The sequence below is a fragment of the Chanodichthys erythropterus genome, chromosome 3 (genome assembly GCF_024489055.1).
Source record: "Chanodichthys erythropterus isolate Z2021 chromosome 3, ASM2448905v1, whole genome shotgun sequence".
Classification (NCBI taxonomy): Eukaryota; Metazoa; Chordata; class Actinopteri; order Cypriniformes; family Xenocyprididae; genus Chanodichthys; species Chanodichthys erythropterus.
This window is the reverse complement of record NC_090223.1, coordinates 18,747,114-18,763,235: the sequence shown is the minus strand read 5'-3', so window position 1 is coordinate 18,763,235 and position 16,122 is coordinate 18,747,114. Positions and strand designations below refer to the sequence as shown.

The following is a 16,122-nucleotide window of genomic DNA, read 5'->3' as shown; positions in this document are numbered from 1 at the left end:
GCCAATCAGAATCTGTTATAATTTAAGGGCTCACACATTTAAAATGGCGGACAACATTGCAGAGAAGTTCATTTCTGAGGTCCAGAAAAAGCCACCACTGTTTGACTAGTCAAACTCCCTTTTCAAGGATACTTTAAAGAAAATGGATATATGAAAAAAAAACAATCAGTCATACCCTCGGAATAAATGGCGAGACGTATTAACGATGAGATCATTATATCAGGCTAGCAAACAGTGTAACATAAAATTACCTCAGGTATCCAGTGCTAGTTTCGACAACAACATTGTCTTGCTTCCTTTGAAGTTCCAGTGAAAAAGACTAGGCTGTTTTTATTCCACTATATTGACTTTGTCTGCTAAATTCACGGTTAGATTACACGAGCTCAAAACATAGCATGCTGAGGACATCTGCTGGTTAAAGCCTGTAAATGCAACAAGAACAGCAAAAACATGTTGTGCACACTTTGAAACCGCAGCGCGTGACCGTTATCGTTCGTTGGTGTGGGTGCAAATATAGTTATCTTTATAGTTAACTTTATAGTTATTGTTCTTGGTGTGAACGGGCCTTTTAAACTTACAGTATGTTAACATTGTATACCCAAATTTACCATGGTAAAAATGTTATTCAGCACAAAATACCAAATTTAGTATTTCTATACAAAACCAGTTGATTTCGTGCCACAAAAATATTTTATAATGTCATATATAACAAATCTTAAATGAGCCTTTATATTATTGTACTCTATACTGAAATGCACCAACTGCGATGTTTATTTGATGGAATTTTAGGGGAAGCCAGCTAGGCTTTTTGTGCAAATCTTAAAGCAATCACCATTGTTTCAATACATGCTCTTACAGTAAGACTTAAACTTTGAGTATGTTTCCATAGTACATGCTGAACTCGTATTTCATAGTTTTTCCGTGATATGACCCCTTTAAGAGCACAAGTCTTAGATGAATGTTCCAGCAGAACACAAACACCTCCGTCCCTTTATACTCGGGGATCGTGGGGTGATACATCTTTCCGGACATGAGAACAATGCCTGCGAGCTCTAATTCTTCATGACAGCACTGTAAATGGGCCACAGATATGGCTGATGTTTTGAGAGCAATCATTTGCATTTAGATGGAAAAAAAGAAATCAGGTTAGTTTGAGTACAACAGATGTCGAATGGCCAATCAAGAAACTACTTTTATATGTGTATGGTGAGCAGAAGTATAGAAAAACTGAAATGTATCAACAATCTGTGAAAAAAGAATTGTCAGAACAACTAAGAATTTTCAGGTAAAAAGGAATATTTCACTTCTGGTTTAAAATTTGTTTTGCAATCAGGTTGTAACACTATTTTCCATATAGAAAAATATATTCTTTAGTAAACACGCATCTTAAAGGCTCACCTTCAGCGACAGACTCTCCAGATGCCATTTTTCAGGGTTCAGCTTCTCATTTTCTCTCGCTGTCAGGTTCACACTGGGACAGGACAACTTGGTCTGCAGTTGCAGCGTTGCACAGAGTCTCCCTGATCCCTGCTGTGCGCTCTCATTCAGAAACGACGGAGGACAAGTGAGGGGCGTCCCAACAGAGAGGGGACAGAAAGACCCTCTGCTCAATAAATAACTATGCAGATTGTTTTTTGGTTTTACAGGTCATGCACAACAGATAAGGTGTGCCAATATCGCTGTTTTCATAGTCATTTTCTAAACAGTAATTGATTTGTTAGAAACATGAACAAATACAGGCAGAACTTGGCCTTCATTGTCCTTGATCTTTCATTGTGATAATCTATGATCATACTTCTGCTGACTTTACTAATCACTGATCAAGTACACTGTAAAAAATAATTGTTGGTTTAACTTAAAGTAAGTTACCTGGTTGCCTTAATATTTTGAGTTAATTAAAATTAAAAATTTGAGTTAATACAATGAACGCGACTAGTTTAATCTACAGGAACTCAAAATATTATGTTATCTGAACCACATTAATTATCTAAGTTTACTTTTTTTTTTTCAATAATTTTTTATAGTGTAATTAATTTTTGAGTTGATTAAACATACTACCACTTATATCAGTGTTTATTTACACTAAGTGTAAATAGCCTGTTGTCTGTAGTGATGTAGGCCGTAGGGAGTATGGTGCGTGAACTCCGTTTTCCCATCACATATCAGATCGGAAAGGCATTTACTTTAAGTAAAAAAAAAAATCAGTAAATGTCAGAAAAGTGGAAATAAATTAGGCCTATTTATCAATAGGGTTAGGGGTAGGTGTAGGGAGGGATTTATTATCTCAGTAAAGCTGCATCCATTTAATAATTTTCTTAAGTAAAAACTATTACACTGTTATTACTGCAGCCTATTACCATATTGTTCTGAATATAAGACAATGTGTTTTTTTTCTTTCTTAGAAACACATCTGAAAAAATGGATTAGTCAAGTAACAATAGGTGGCGCCAAATATGAGTAAAACAAGTGTCAAAAAATATGGTGTTTCAGAGTGTAATGTTAGAAGATCGCAACAAAGAAGAAAATACATTAACAAGAAGCGACACTCAATAGAACGTTCCATTGAAACACCGGCGCCCAGCAGCAGCCCTGCGTTTCCGCCATTTTGGGGTGAAAGCGAGTCAGTCACTAGTTTCTATGGCAATATCAGCTGCTTTGTTAAAAAAAAACGTACATTAAAGCTGAAATCCAACCTGAATGATGACAACACACAATAAAATACTATCACTAGTGATCAAATCCTACAGTTTAAGTCTTTTAAAACAAAACAAAAAAACTTTGTGAAAAAGTCCACTATAAGGAGAAAAATCCTGGAAAGTTTTCATCAAATACCTTAATTTCTTTTTTACTGAAGAAAGATAGACATGAACATCTTGGATGACATGGGGGTGAATAAATTATCAGGAAAATTTAATTTGAAAGTGAACTAATCCTTTAAAAACATAGCGCTCATGTGTGAGGCGCTGCAAAAGACGCGAGATGCGAGCGTAACGGTCATGCACATCCATCAAGTGTGTGGGTTTACATAGAAAAACAATGGGAAAGTAGCGCATTGGAATAGAAAAACGCATTCTGTGAGAACGGCCGCTAAGAGCCGTGTGACTGTCCATTTTTGTGCGTCACTCACAGGACCAAACTTTCCCCATATGTGATTTTAAAACATAAGACGGTACCCAGATTTTAAAACTAGATTTCAAAATGCTTGGCTACAGGGTTATTTTTATGGTAGCCTATGCCAAAAAGTTTGTATGTTTTTAATAATATTCGGGACAATACAACAATACTGAGGTGCAAATTGTAACAGAATTACTCAGACAGATAGTATACAATTCAACAGTAGTGAGTTTATTGCAGCAAAGCAGGGTAAACAGAAGCAGGTGAGGAAACAGTAAATCATCAAGCTCAATGGCGAGATGAGATGGTGAGGAGATCTTCAGAACTGGAGAGAGTACACACCTCGAGTAGATACTGGTGAGTTTGGAGGTAAGTTGCACACATACACAAGGAGAAGACTGGGGAGATGTGGAGAACAGGAACAGAGAGAATGTTGGGAGTATTGTCACTGAGATGTGGAGTACAGGTAAACAGTACTTTCTTGAAACGAGACCAGATAACTATGAGGCTCGAGGTGTGTGTTTAAATACTGGTGACAGAGCTTGGCATGTCTGTTACACAAATATCTGCCGCTATTCATAAGTATAAATAGCGTAATTACTATTTACTCTTATTGCTTTTACATAGTGTAAATAGAATATATTGCTATTTTCACTTTTTTCTAAGTACAATAAACTTTAGTATTTGAGTGAAACAAACTAATTTGATATAATTAGTTGAAACTGTTTGGTTTTACAGCGTACCTCACACAGATTCAAACTCCAAAGGATTTCATCAGCACAAGATGACAGGCTATTTCTTGGGTGTTTTGGATTATATATTGGAAGGAAATATAGAGAAGCTCCATATTTTTTATTTTTACAATATATATAGTACGAAAGTTCATCTGCTGCCACCTGCTTATAAATTGTACTAAATGCAGTTTTAAACTTCATTTAAATTATTAAAAAAAACAGGTGAGATTTTTATTTTTATTTATTTTTTTGACTAATGAAATGAGAAATACAGACTATATAATCAGTACAATTCAGTGCAGCAGGAAGTAGGAGAGCAGAGAAGAGCAGAGGAACAGGGTGCTCTCACTCTGGGTGCCGCTCTGAGCACCGTTATATACGGAGCTCCGGGTGTCACTCTTATGCATGAAGCTCTGGATGAAATTCTGGGTGACACTTGTATCACCGTTATGCATGGAGCTCTGGGTGACGGTTTTAGCATCCTCATGCACAAAACTCTGGATGAAACTCTGGGTGACTCTTTTATCACGGTTATACATGGAACTCTGGGTGACGCCCTGGGGGACATGTTTATCACCATTACACAGGCTCCCCTCACAACATGAGAACTCCTGAATATCAGTAGATGTTGGGGTATCGCAGAGAGATTTAGAGACACACCCTTTTCTAACTGTTGGTAGGCCTCTGAAAATCACTGATGAAAAAAACAAAATAAAAACAGGTTTAGTCAGTCTGGGTTGGTATGTCTGCTTTGAGAATAGTGTGAACCGAGTTAGCAATTGGTATCTGTTAATGATGGAGAGGCACAAATAATGACTTTAATCTTCTTCTTTTCCAAATTCTTACTTGTTGATGTAAGACAGCGGTCTTCAGTCCCTGAACAGCTCAATATGTTTGAGCAGCTCTGATCATCACAATAGTAACATTTATTTCCATTAGGAATGTTCTTTCTGGGATCTACAGGAGGAAAAACAGTATATGTAGTTCTGTTCCCTACATATATAACATCAAATAATGAAACAACATCCCTTTAGCTGCCCCAATTCCCTATCGGTTCTTGATAGAAAATCAAGTCCACCCATTGACTTTTGACTTTGAAGACGATAGTCATTTGCACTTGGTCAGTACCTGGAGCATCTTTGGCATTACAAAAGTCAGTGCCACAGCAGTAACCAGACATCTTTACATCGCCTAAGTTCACGGACCCACTTTTACAGCCAGCAAAGCATGTTTTGTTCATCACTTCAGTATCAAAACCTAAAAAACCTGAATAATAAAGGAAAGACAAGTTCGAGTGCACATTGTTTTGTTAGAAAATGTTATGTATATTAAAAAGAAGCAGTGAGAGAGTTAATAAAAAGCCTTTCTGATAATGAATTATCTCACAACTGCAAAGAAGAAAAGACAAAATTTAGCATTTTTCTACACTAAAAATTATTTTCATGATTTATTACATTTTTATTTTGTCAAATTAACCTAATCAATGTAGTTCAGCTAACATAGTATTTAGATTTTCTGTACATTAAACCAATCACCTTCATTAACTCAAATTTTTAATATAAATGAACTCAAAATTTTAAGGCAACCAGGTAACTTACTTTTTAAGTTAAACCAACAATTCTTTTTACAGTGTAATTTCAATCATTTTTTAAAAAAATACAATTGCATTATTACTATCTGAGAGAAAGCTAAGTAAAAAGTAGAAATATATATAGAATTTTCTGCAACTGAATTTGTTAATATTTGCCAGAAAATGAGTAGCAGTTCATCTAGTTCATGAGTAGCAAGTTACATCACTGTATCAGCACCAGTAAATAATACCAGCCTCTCCATTAGTCACATATGACAGTGAATTTCAACCCATTATATTGAACTTACCGAGTTCCATTACCATTGTCGAGCTGAAGCATTTGGAAAATCCAATGGGACATTTCACCATTTTTTTCACACAAGAACCCATCAGATCATGCATGCACTCATAACAATAGCGAGAGGACCAATATGATCTGTAGTCGAACTCAGGAACATTATAAAAACTATTTGTCTTTGTACCTGCAGTGAACAGAATGAACAGAAGAAAAACTGAGATTTGCAGATCCATCTTTGATCAGCAGGTGAATGAAATAACATGCCTGTTTGAGCACCCATTTTATAGTTTATCAAAAGGGGAGGGTCTTTATGAGGAAATGGAAGTCTAACAGAAAGAGAATGAAATAAAACAAGTGGATAGTTGATGAAATAGGAACTTAAGTTTGTGTTTTTTGCTTGTCAGTTGATGACAGAGAGAATTTTACTAACAAAATAAATCTCTCCATTTGTAAATGAGGTATGTAAATAATAATAAAAAAGATTTGTCCGAAGAAAATTATAATTTTCAAAGATTTTTGGTGAATTTTCCCTTTAACCACAAACTGTAAAAAAACCCATCAAATTCATTTTTGTTTTAGAATTGATTATATAATCTTTCAGCTGGTCAACTGCATTGCTTTTCTGATCCACCAGCTAGACTGGCATCACAGTACTAACCTCAAAAAACAGGAAACTCATGTAGGTCAAGGCTGGTTAATTTCATCAAGGTATATAGGACTTAACTGTGTGTGTTTACAGTAGGTAAATCATTGGACCAGACAGTTAGGGTAGTGGGTAGTGATGATGGGAAATCATTGCACAATTAGTTTCAATTCTTCCTTTCTCATTGTTGCAACTATAGCTGCATCACGCTTTAGGAAGTGTTGTGGGGGTTTTGTTCCACAAAAAGCCCTGCACATTTAACATATAGTATAAACATTTGAAGGAAATGTTATCTGTTAATAACTGTTATCTATTTATTTTAGATGAGAGCTTCCATACTCATAAAAGCTTTTGTAATGCAGACATGGACATGTGAATGTGGTTTGGTTTGGATGTGGAACGTGTGAATGCAGTCTGTGTCAGTAGTTGTGTGTATTGTTTCCGACACTCTATATACTCTTTTTTAAATTAAATGTTCTGTATTTTTGCATGTGTAGTTTTACATAAAATGTTGATTAATACAGATTTTTTTTTCTGTAAAATAGAAAATAAGGAAATAACTCTAAAAAATTATTTTGATCTTAAAAGTAAAAGACTGTTAAAATGCTACAGTAAAAACTAATTCAATTTGTAAACAGGACCATTTTTTATAAAGCATAATAAAAAGAACAGTGAAGAAAATTTTAGTTGGGAAATGATCATTTTGGAACTATTTGCAAATAATATTATTAAAATAAGGTAACAGTTTACACTGCGTTCCAAATTATTATGCAAGTGACATATCAGGATATCAGGTATTTGAAGCTGCTGGTGTCTCTGGAGTCTCGAGAAGCTCTCCATGCAGGCTGGCAGTTGTGCGTAAAGATGCATTTCAGCCACTCCAAACCAAACCTCACAAAGAAATACATTTACAGTGGGTGTAGTAATACATGAAGACTCATTTTTAAATAGTTTTAATCACTGACGAATGCCGTACTACAATGGATGGATTTCTGGATGGTTGGTGAATGGCCACCACGTTCCAACAACAAGCTAGCAGGTGATGATTTGGGCTGGAATATTGGTAAGTGAGATGGAAGATCCTTTTAGGGTCTCTGAGGGTATTAAAATGACTTTTGCAAGGTATGTGGAGTTCATAACTAGCCATTTTCAGCTATGTTATAAAAAGGAGGATAGTGCCTTCTGAAATACAATGCACTATGCACTCTCCTGCTGCAAAAAACACCACAGCATTAAAACTGTTTGAAAATGTATGTCTAAACCCACTGTAAATGTTTCTCTTTGTGAGGTTTGAAGTGGAGTGGCTAAAATGCATCTTTACGCACAACTGCCAGCCTGCATGGAGAGCTTCTTGAGACTCCAGAGACACCAGCAGCTTCAAATACCTGTTTGCTGCTCAACACTGGCTTTTTTATAGCTGCCTTTTTAATATAATTAAATTTTTGACAGGAACTATCATTAATAAGCCTTTATCTGACCGAGTTCTGCTGTGCTCTAAATCACTCACAAATAATCACTTCAGTAAATTATGCATAATTACAAGTAACTAACTCTAAACCAAACCCTAACTGTAACTCTATAGTACGTAATAGTATTCAGTACTTATTTGACAACTTACAATGTAACTACGGCACAAAGATGTTCATCAATTATTGTGTATCAAGAGCAGGGACATGTTTGTGTGATTTTGTTTTGTGATTTCACCAGAAGAATAGAGCCATTTCAGTGATTAAGTGATAGATTGGTCATCTGTGTGAAGAATGTGCATGAGCCAAAAGAGAACGTAATGTCACAATATCAGATGTAGAAGACACAAATGTAATGTAAACAACAATTTCTTTATCCACAGGAAGTTCAAAGAAGCAGCATGGTAAGCAGGTGAGTATGGAATTCAAAACAGCAAGTTTGTACTTAGCTTGTGCATTCATAGTTCTTTGTTTGTTGCAGGTGCTGACTTGTGTGTGCTGCAAATTAAGTAATGGCTGGATGTGCAGAAGGACTGAAGACAGGTAAGTTTCCAAGATGAGTAATTGGGTAAGTCTTCCATTGGAATCGAAGAGACCAGACAAAGGTGCTATGTGAAGTGGCTGTATTTATATGAGCTCTAATGAGCATGTGCAGGAACTGAGACTGTGACGACCCCCCACCCCCTAAGCCAGCTCCTGATGACCACTGCGACCAATGATGGGCCCAACCTCTACCTCTGGGTGCTGGACAGCTGGAATTGTTGTGATGGAATTCGGTGAGTAGTAAAGGATCCAGAATGTTGTCTCAAGCAACCCATGAATGTTCCTCTGGACCACAGCCCTCCCAGTCTATTCGAGGCGGCTACCCTGTTGCCGGGAGTCCAGGATGGTGTTGACTCAATAGATCTGAACTTCTTCAGTGTCGACAAGAGGAGAAGGAGGCTTGTCATCATCACCAGAACCTGTGAGAGAGGGAGTGAGAAGATTAGTGTAAGGTTTGAGCAGAAAAACATGGAAAGATGGTAATATACGATAGTGTTGTGGAAGGTTTAACCAGTAGGTGACTTCACATCCTCTGGATGGTGAATGGTCCAATGTAACAGGGTCTCAGCTTTTTACAAGGCACTCAGAGATGGATGTCTCTTGTGGAGAGCCGGACCTTTTGTCCCGGATGGTATTGGGGTGTAGCTGTACTTTTTGCATTGGCCTGGCTCTTAATGTCTCCGAACTCCGAATATGCTCCAGCTCTGTTGGTGATGATGGCAATATGACTGCAGGTATCTCCCAATCTCCCGAATTTTCTGTTCAGTCTGGCCATTGGGCTGAGGGTGGTACCCAGACGTAAGACTCACTGACACTCCCAGGAGTTGGAAGAAAGCACGCCATACCCGTGAGATGAACTGAGGCCCTTGATCTGACATAATATCCTCAGGGATTCTGAAGTGATGGAAGATGTGTTTGAACAATGCCTCAGCTGTTTCAAAAGCTATTGGTAAGCTCCAAAGTGGGATCAGTTTGCAGGCTTTCGAGAAGCGATCAACCACTACTAGGATGCAGGTGTATGTGTCTGATTGTGGGAGATCTAACAAGAAGTCCACTCCTAGATGTGACCAGGGTCTCCGTGGTATGGGTAGGGGTACCAGCTTCCCTTCAAGAAAATGATGTGGAACCTTAGACTGAGCATCCTCTGAAGTATTGGGAGACATCCTGGGTCATATTGGACCACCAATAACGACTGTGGAGGAGTGAGAGGGTCTGTTGGCTGCCTGGGTGTTCAGAGCCCGGAGGGGTGTGGATTGAGTCCATGAGGGGCAGACTAATAGATGTTGGGATGTTGATCCAACCCTCAGGACCTCCTGACAGAGCTATCTCATTGCGAATAGCTTTGGCTATCTGATCATCCAAAGCACCTCAGAACGCGAAGCTTTAGGACCTCAGATCAGCGCTTTGTCTGTTATGGAGGCCAGCAGTAGGGAAAGGCTGTCTCCAAGCAGAGGATGGCCCACTGGATAGTGGACGCCATTGCCTTGGCTTATTAGTCGCAAGGCATGTCTTGCCCACTCAGGTGAAGAGCTCACTCCACTAGAGGAGTTGCCTCTTCATGGGTGCTGGTGCACGGTGCCTCGCTGACAGACATTTGTAGAGCAGCAGACTGGGTGACACCCCAACATGTTCGCTAGATTCTATAGCTTTAGTGTGGAACCGTTATCTTCCCATGTACTAACGTGAAGAACCCCTTCTAGTGTCAGCTTGCTATGCCACTCCTGCCCCCTGGGCCAGAATGTTTGGCTGGGTGCCATATGTTGTGAACACTCCACATGAGTGGTCCCATATGTATATTGTCCACGGTTAAACTCCCTACGGTGAGCCTGTGTCATTCCCTTAGCAGAGTCAGCTCTGCTGTCACCTGTCAGATGAGTATCCCCCTACCTCTAGGCTGGAGCCATCCCAGGGACTCCATATGCGTACTGCCTACGGCCAGTCCATATGTGTATTTCCACATAATTCCTCCCCTGCAGGGTAAGTTGTGGCCTCTGCAGTGTGCCCCATAGGTTCACTTCCCCAGTGTTGTCTAAGTCTTACTGTAGTGGGAACAGCAGTAGACTCTCTCAGTGTAAGCTCGCCCCTTCTCCGCCTCCCAGGTGCACTGGGTAGCTGGAGCTTACGCTGGAAGGGGTCAGTAACTGTGTCGTTTTATTTGGGATCCCAATTCGTCGGTCACTACTGACGTATGTTGTATGTGACTGACTGAAAGGGAATGTCTCGGTTAGGTATGTAACCCTCGTTCCCTGAAAGAGGGAACAGAGATGTACATCCCGTCACCACAGTTCCTGTGCCTTCACTGTAGTGCAGAATCCAGGTTGTCTCCTCAGCGAAAAACAGAGTACGATTGCATCTGGTTCCCTATTTATACAATTGGCGGGGACGGTGCACATTATGCAAATATCGCATACCAATTCCATTGGCTTGTTTAGTTTCACTCGAAGCTGATAGGACTCTCCGACAATATCCCAATTCGTTGGTCACTACTGACGTACTTCTCCGTTCCCTCCTTCAGGGAACAAGGGTTACATATGTAACCGAGACGTTTTCTTGATATTAGAGGACCGTGTTTTAAAAGGTATGATGTTCCTCAAATGTTCTATCAACTGTATTTTGATAAATTCAGCATTCTAGGAATGTTGATTTGTAACATTCCAAGAGCATAAAAATGTCATTTCCTTAATGTTAGTAGAATGCTATTTAAAGGTTAGTATGATGTTCCTGAAACATTCTTTCAGTCATTCAAACACCTGCTGTGAACAAGCACTGAAAGAAAGAGAAATAAGAACACAAAACTACAACCTTTCTTTTGGTATTGAAGCATTTTTGAGAAGACAGTAATAAACTGATTTGATAAACATCATTTGTAACACTGAAGTGATTTGTGTAAGATTGTCCAAAACTAAGTTAAAATGACACATCTAGACATCAACACTTATCATATAAACCTCAACAATGGTGACAAAAAAAAACAAAAAAACAATTCAGCTGTATAATGTATTTATGCTGCAATGCATGCTGGGAGCCATGAATGAGCCACAAAACATTTGATTAAAAAAGAAAGTTAACAATGACAGTGTTATTTATATACTCACAGACATCAACATTCAGCATTTGAAACACAACACTGGTGTTATAAATTATCTTTATCACATCAGCTAAGTTTAATATTTTTCAATAATGCTTCAATTCTGTAAGTCAATTACAGAAAAGGCAGTTGTTTAAACCACTTTAATGCAGTCATTTGACCGTTAAAACATAGCCTGACTACGTCAGACTTCCTACTTCCGCTCAATTTCATTTCGCTTCTGTACTCAGTCTGATACAGAGTCAGAGCTATCTGTTTGCCACCGGTCTGGAAACAGCCGGGCCAATCAACGAACAGAGGGCGGGCTGAGAGCCGTGACGTAGATGCTAAGCGTCAAGTTTTACATTGTAGGTTAGAGAAATCGAAAACCAAAACGACCACGGAAATGGGAAACGAGACACGGGATGCAATTCGCTCTGTTATGGAGAACATTCAACTCTTTTTCAAACTGAAGCCAGAACAAGAAGAGTGTTTGATAAACATTTTAAATGGAGGTGATGTTGAGTTCGAAGCATGATGTCTGTGCTTCGATGCGGCTGTACAGGCGCATAACATACGTCAAAACTAAACGTATCTGATTGGCTTACGGGTAACCAATGATTTTAAACTTCAGACAAGCGCCCCCTAGCGAGAGAGAAAACACTTCTCTATTATGCCATTCCAGACTCTGTCTACGAAGCAAAGTGAAGTAGCAGAGTCTGGTATTACCAGGCTAGTTAAAACAGACCTGCTTCATCAATGCAGAATTGTTTTTCTGAAAACACCTGCAATTGTTAAAATAGAAAGCAACAAGAGTCAAGAGACCAACTAGATGAAACACTGATCTCAATGATGACGACTTCTAACTAAACATTTTCAACCAGACATCAACATCTAAACTGTTAATTCTGTTCCATACTCAAGAAAGCTTTTGCAATGCAGACACAGACATGTGCAATCTGTGTCAGAGGTTCAGTATCAGTGAGTCAGAAAAACAAATATGTTAAAAAGTGTAAATGCAACAGTTCCAACATTTATAGTTATTTTGTTATTCAGTTTCAAATGTGCATCCAAAAGACATGCAACTAGTGTTATTAGGTGAGTTTTTAATTATATTTTATAATACTTTTAAAGCAATGCACAGTAAATTATATAAATTATGAGACATTAAATTACAGATACATATATAACGCAACCTGTATGTGTTTGTGGATTGTATTGTATAAGCGTACAAAACAGTATATATATTTGTCAATTTATAATGCATGCATTTGTAGAAGATCTTCATTTATATGTGGATCATTTTGTGCAAGTGTGAGAGGATGTACCTGAGAGACGTGAGAACCAGGTTATGCATGGCGTGAGTGGTTTTGTGAAATGAGGGGGCAAATTCCCCTCTGTGGGTTTGGTGTTTTTCTTCTTTAAGTGCAAGGTACTGAAAATGAATTTTCCATTCCCATTTGCATAATACATATATGGAACAGCACTGACCCTAGAACTAGCCACCAATAACATGAGATTTTTATATATATATTTAATTAACAGAGTATTTATCAAAACCCTTAATTACAAAAGATTAATATATTAAAAAGTCACTTCAACTTATTAAGTTTAGGTGTTTTTTGTTTGTTTGTTTGTTTGTTTGTTTTGTTTGTTTTTTGTTCACATTGCTTCAAATGCAAAACAGTAACAAGCATCTTTGTACAAACTTTTGTAAGTTCTTTTACACGGATAAGGCGTATAGCATTATGACCACCTTCCTAATATTGTGTTGGTCCCGCTTTTGCTGTCAAATCAGCCCTGACCCATCGAGGCATGGACTCCTCTAGACCCCTGAAGGTGTGCTGTGGTTTCTGCACCAAGATGTTAGCAGCAGATCCTTAAAGTCCTGTAAGTTGTGAGGTGAAGCCTCCATGGATTGGACTTGTTTGTTCAGCACATCCCATAGATCAGGGATGGACAACTCCGGTCCTGGAGGGCCAGTGTCCAGCAGAGTTTAGCTCCAACCCTAATCAAACACACCTGAACCAGCTAATCAAGGTCTTTATGATTAGTAGAAAGTTATAGGCAAGTGAGTTTTTATCAGGGATGGAGATAAACTCTGCAGGACACTGGCCCTCCAGGACCGGAGTTGTCCATCCCTGCCATAGATGCTCGATTGGATTGAGATCTGGGGAATTTGGAAGCACAAGTCAACACCTCAAATTCATTGTTGTGCTCCTCAAACCATTCCTGAACCATTTTTGCTTTGTGGCAGGAGCATTATCCTGCTGGAAGAGGCCACAGCCACCAGGGAATACCGTTTTCATGAAAGGTGCATGATCTGCAACAATGCTTAGGTAGGTGGTATGTGTCAAAGTAACATCCACATGGATGGCAGGATTCAAGGTTTCCCAGCAGATCATTGCCCAAAACATCACACGCTTGCCTTCTTCCCATAGTGCATCCTGGTGCCATGTGTTCCCCAGGTAAGCAACGCACATGCACTCGGCCATCCACGTGATGTAAAAGAAAACGTGATTCATCGGATCAGGCCACCTTCTTCTTTCATTGCTCCGTGGTCCAGTTCTGATGCCCACTGTTGTCTCTTTCAGCAGTGGACAGGGGTCAGCATGGGCATCCTGACTGGTCTGCAGCTATGCAGCTCCATATGCAGCAAACTGTGATCACTGTGTATTCTGACACCTTTCAATCAGAACCAGCATTAACTTCTTGAGCCATTTGAACTACAGTAGCTCGTCTGTTGGATCGGATCACACAGGCCAGCCTTGGACCACTTTTGATAGATGCTGTCAGACCGGGGACACCCCACAAGTCAGGAGGAAAGAGATAAGGAGCTCCCTTGAGAACCAGACCAAAAAGGTGGCACCCCTGGTTATAATATATACAGTACTCAGCTTAAATGTACACCCCTTCTAAATGATCACTAATGCATTTAGAAAATATGTCCACCTTAGTCAGTCGTCTCTCAGTTCTGCAAAAATACCAAATGTTAGAAGTACTTGTGGCTACAAATCAATTTGACAATTGAGTTTGAGGGCGTACATGAGCCTGCAGACCAACTTCCCTCATGGTCATTGCAAGAAAATGAAACTAATGCTTGTATTTCATCAGGAACAAATGTCCTTTGATCCCATCTCCTTCATTTTTCTTTTCCCCTCCCCTTCCTCTTTGTTTCCCACTACTACGACTCATTTTCCAAAGCACATAATCACCTGTGGGCATATTTTTATTATCCTGAGATTCTGATCAGTCATCAATTTTGCTACTTAATGTTTACAGATGGATAAATGTGTGCTATTTGAGTTCAGTGTGACACTTGAGTTATTTATACTATGTGTTTGTGTTTTCTGAATGAGAACATGGTTAAACCTGTGTGAAATAAGGGGAATTTTTGTGCAGTTTCTCAGAAAACATTCAGAAAATTGGAACATGTGTGAAACATTTTGAGAAATGTGTCTTTGTTTCTAGAACTGAATGAATGGTTTGGGAAATTGGGCCAACTGAGCCAGTTACAGTGTGTTAGCAATCGAGTAAACTGTATAACAGTGTCTTCTGACAAAAGACTTTCTCTCCCTCCCCTAGGCAGTCGTCTCTCCGTTATGCAAAAATACCAAATGTAAGAAGTACTTATGGCTACAAACGGTTTGGGAAATTAGGCCAAGTGAATCAGTTATATTGTGTTAGTAGCAATAGAGAAAAACTAATATTTTCAGCCCCAAAATCACATTCATACTTTCAGAAGCTTCTTTTTTGTCCCAATAGAAACTGAACTTCATTTTGTTAAACATTGGAAACAGTTGTTTGTGCACAGTGATGTTCTCCAGTGAATCTCGATCAGAGTTCAGCGTTCAGATCCGGGAAGTTAGTGAGAGAGCAACGCGCCAGAAAAAAAAAAAGAGAAAAACTTCATGAATAATGCAGCATGTCGCTCGTTGTAAATGCTACTTTACAATAAACCGTGATATCTGTATATGCGGCTTCTAGGAATATGACAGCGAGAGGGCTGAGGGTAATTATTTTACCCCGGCTCAGACTGCTTGCACTGCACAAATCCTCTAAGCGCCGCGTTACAGACCGACGTACAACAACAAATCCAAATGCAGCTTCTCTGTCTGTTTGTGAAAATGAATCAGCGGCTGTCTGGAATTTGCATGTAATGACTTATTTGCTTGCTGTTATCGTAAGAAAGAGAATTATACGGTATTAATGCCTTTAATTTATGAATGCAAATAAATCCCTAGAGACATTACATTTAAATTCCTGTACCATCAAATCTGATGTGTTATTATTAAGGTATAGCTGCTGTAAACATGTCAGCAGTTTAACTAACTTGAACTGCTCAGCACTGAAAAGAAAAACGACAGTATATGCTAATACTGCTGTAGCGCCTCGTGTGGCACTGCTGAGAATGCAATAATTGCTTTGTTTTATGTGTTGGACACTTTTCAGAGCTGTGTGATTCATGAAAACAAGCTTGTGTAGATACAAATATTTGCATTCATGTCCTTAAATGCAAAGTTATGTTTTTAGTGTATGCACAAATGAGATTTAAGAGCTACAGCCAGAGGGAGATTTTCATGTATAGTGTACAACTAAAGACTTAAAGGCATGGTTTCACTGACAGGGCTTAGATTAAGTCAGGATTAGGCCTTAGTTCAGTTTGGACATTTAAGTATGTCTTTTA

General features: G+C 38.9%; 1 protein-coding gene across 2 annotated transcripts; it reads right to left on the bottom strand.

Moving 5' to 3' along the window:
- Positions 1-3,387: 3,387 nt before the first annotated feature.
- On the bottom strand, positions 3,388-5,948 carry LOC137009176 (uncharacterized). Of its 2 annotated transcripts, XM_067371157.1 has the most exons (4): positions 5,727-5,948; positions 4,977-5,114; positions 4,695-4,805; positions 3,388-4,542 (listed from the first exon to the last, which is right to left on the bottom strand). In XM_067371157.1, exons 1-4 carry the CDS (start codon positions 5,818-5,820, stop codon positions 4,142-4,144), a joined length of 744 nt encoding a protein of 247 aa, XP_067227258.1. In that variant the 5' UTR covers positions 5,821-5,948; the 3' UTR covers positions 3,388-4,141. The 2 variants fall into 2 exon arrangements, with proteins under 2 accessions (XP_067227258.1, XP_067227269.1); XM_067371168.1 differs by lacking the exon at positions 4,977-5,114.
- Between the last annotated feature and the right edge of the window lie 10,174 nt (positions 5,949-16,122).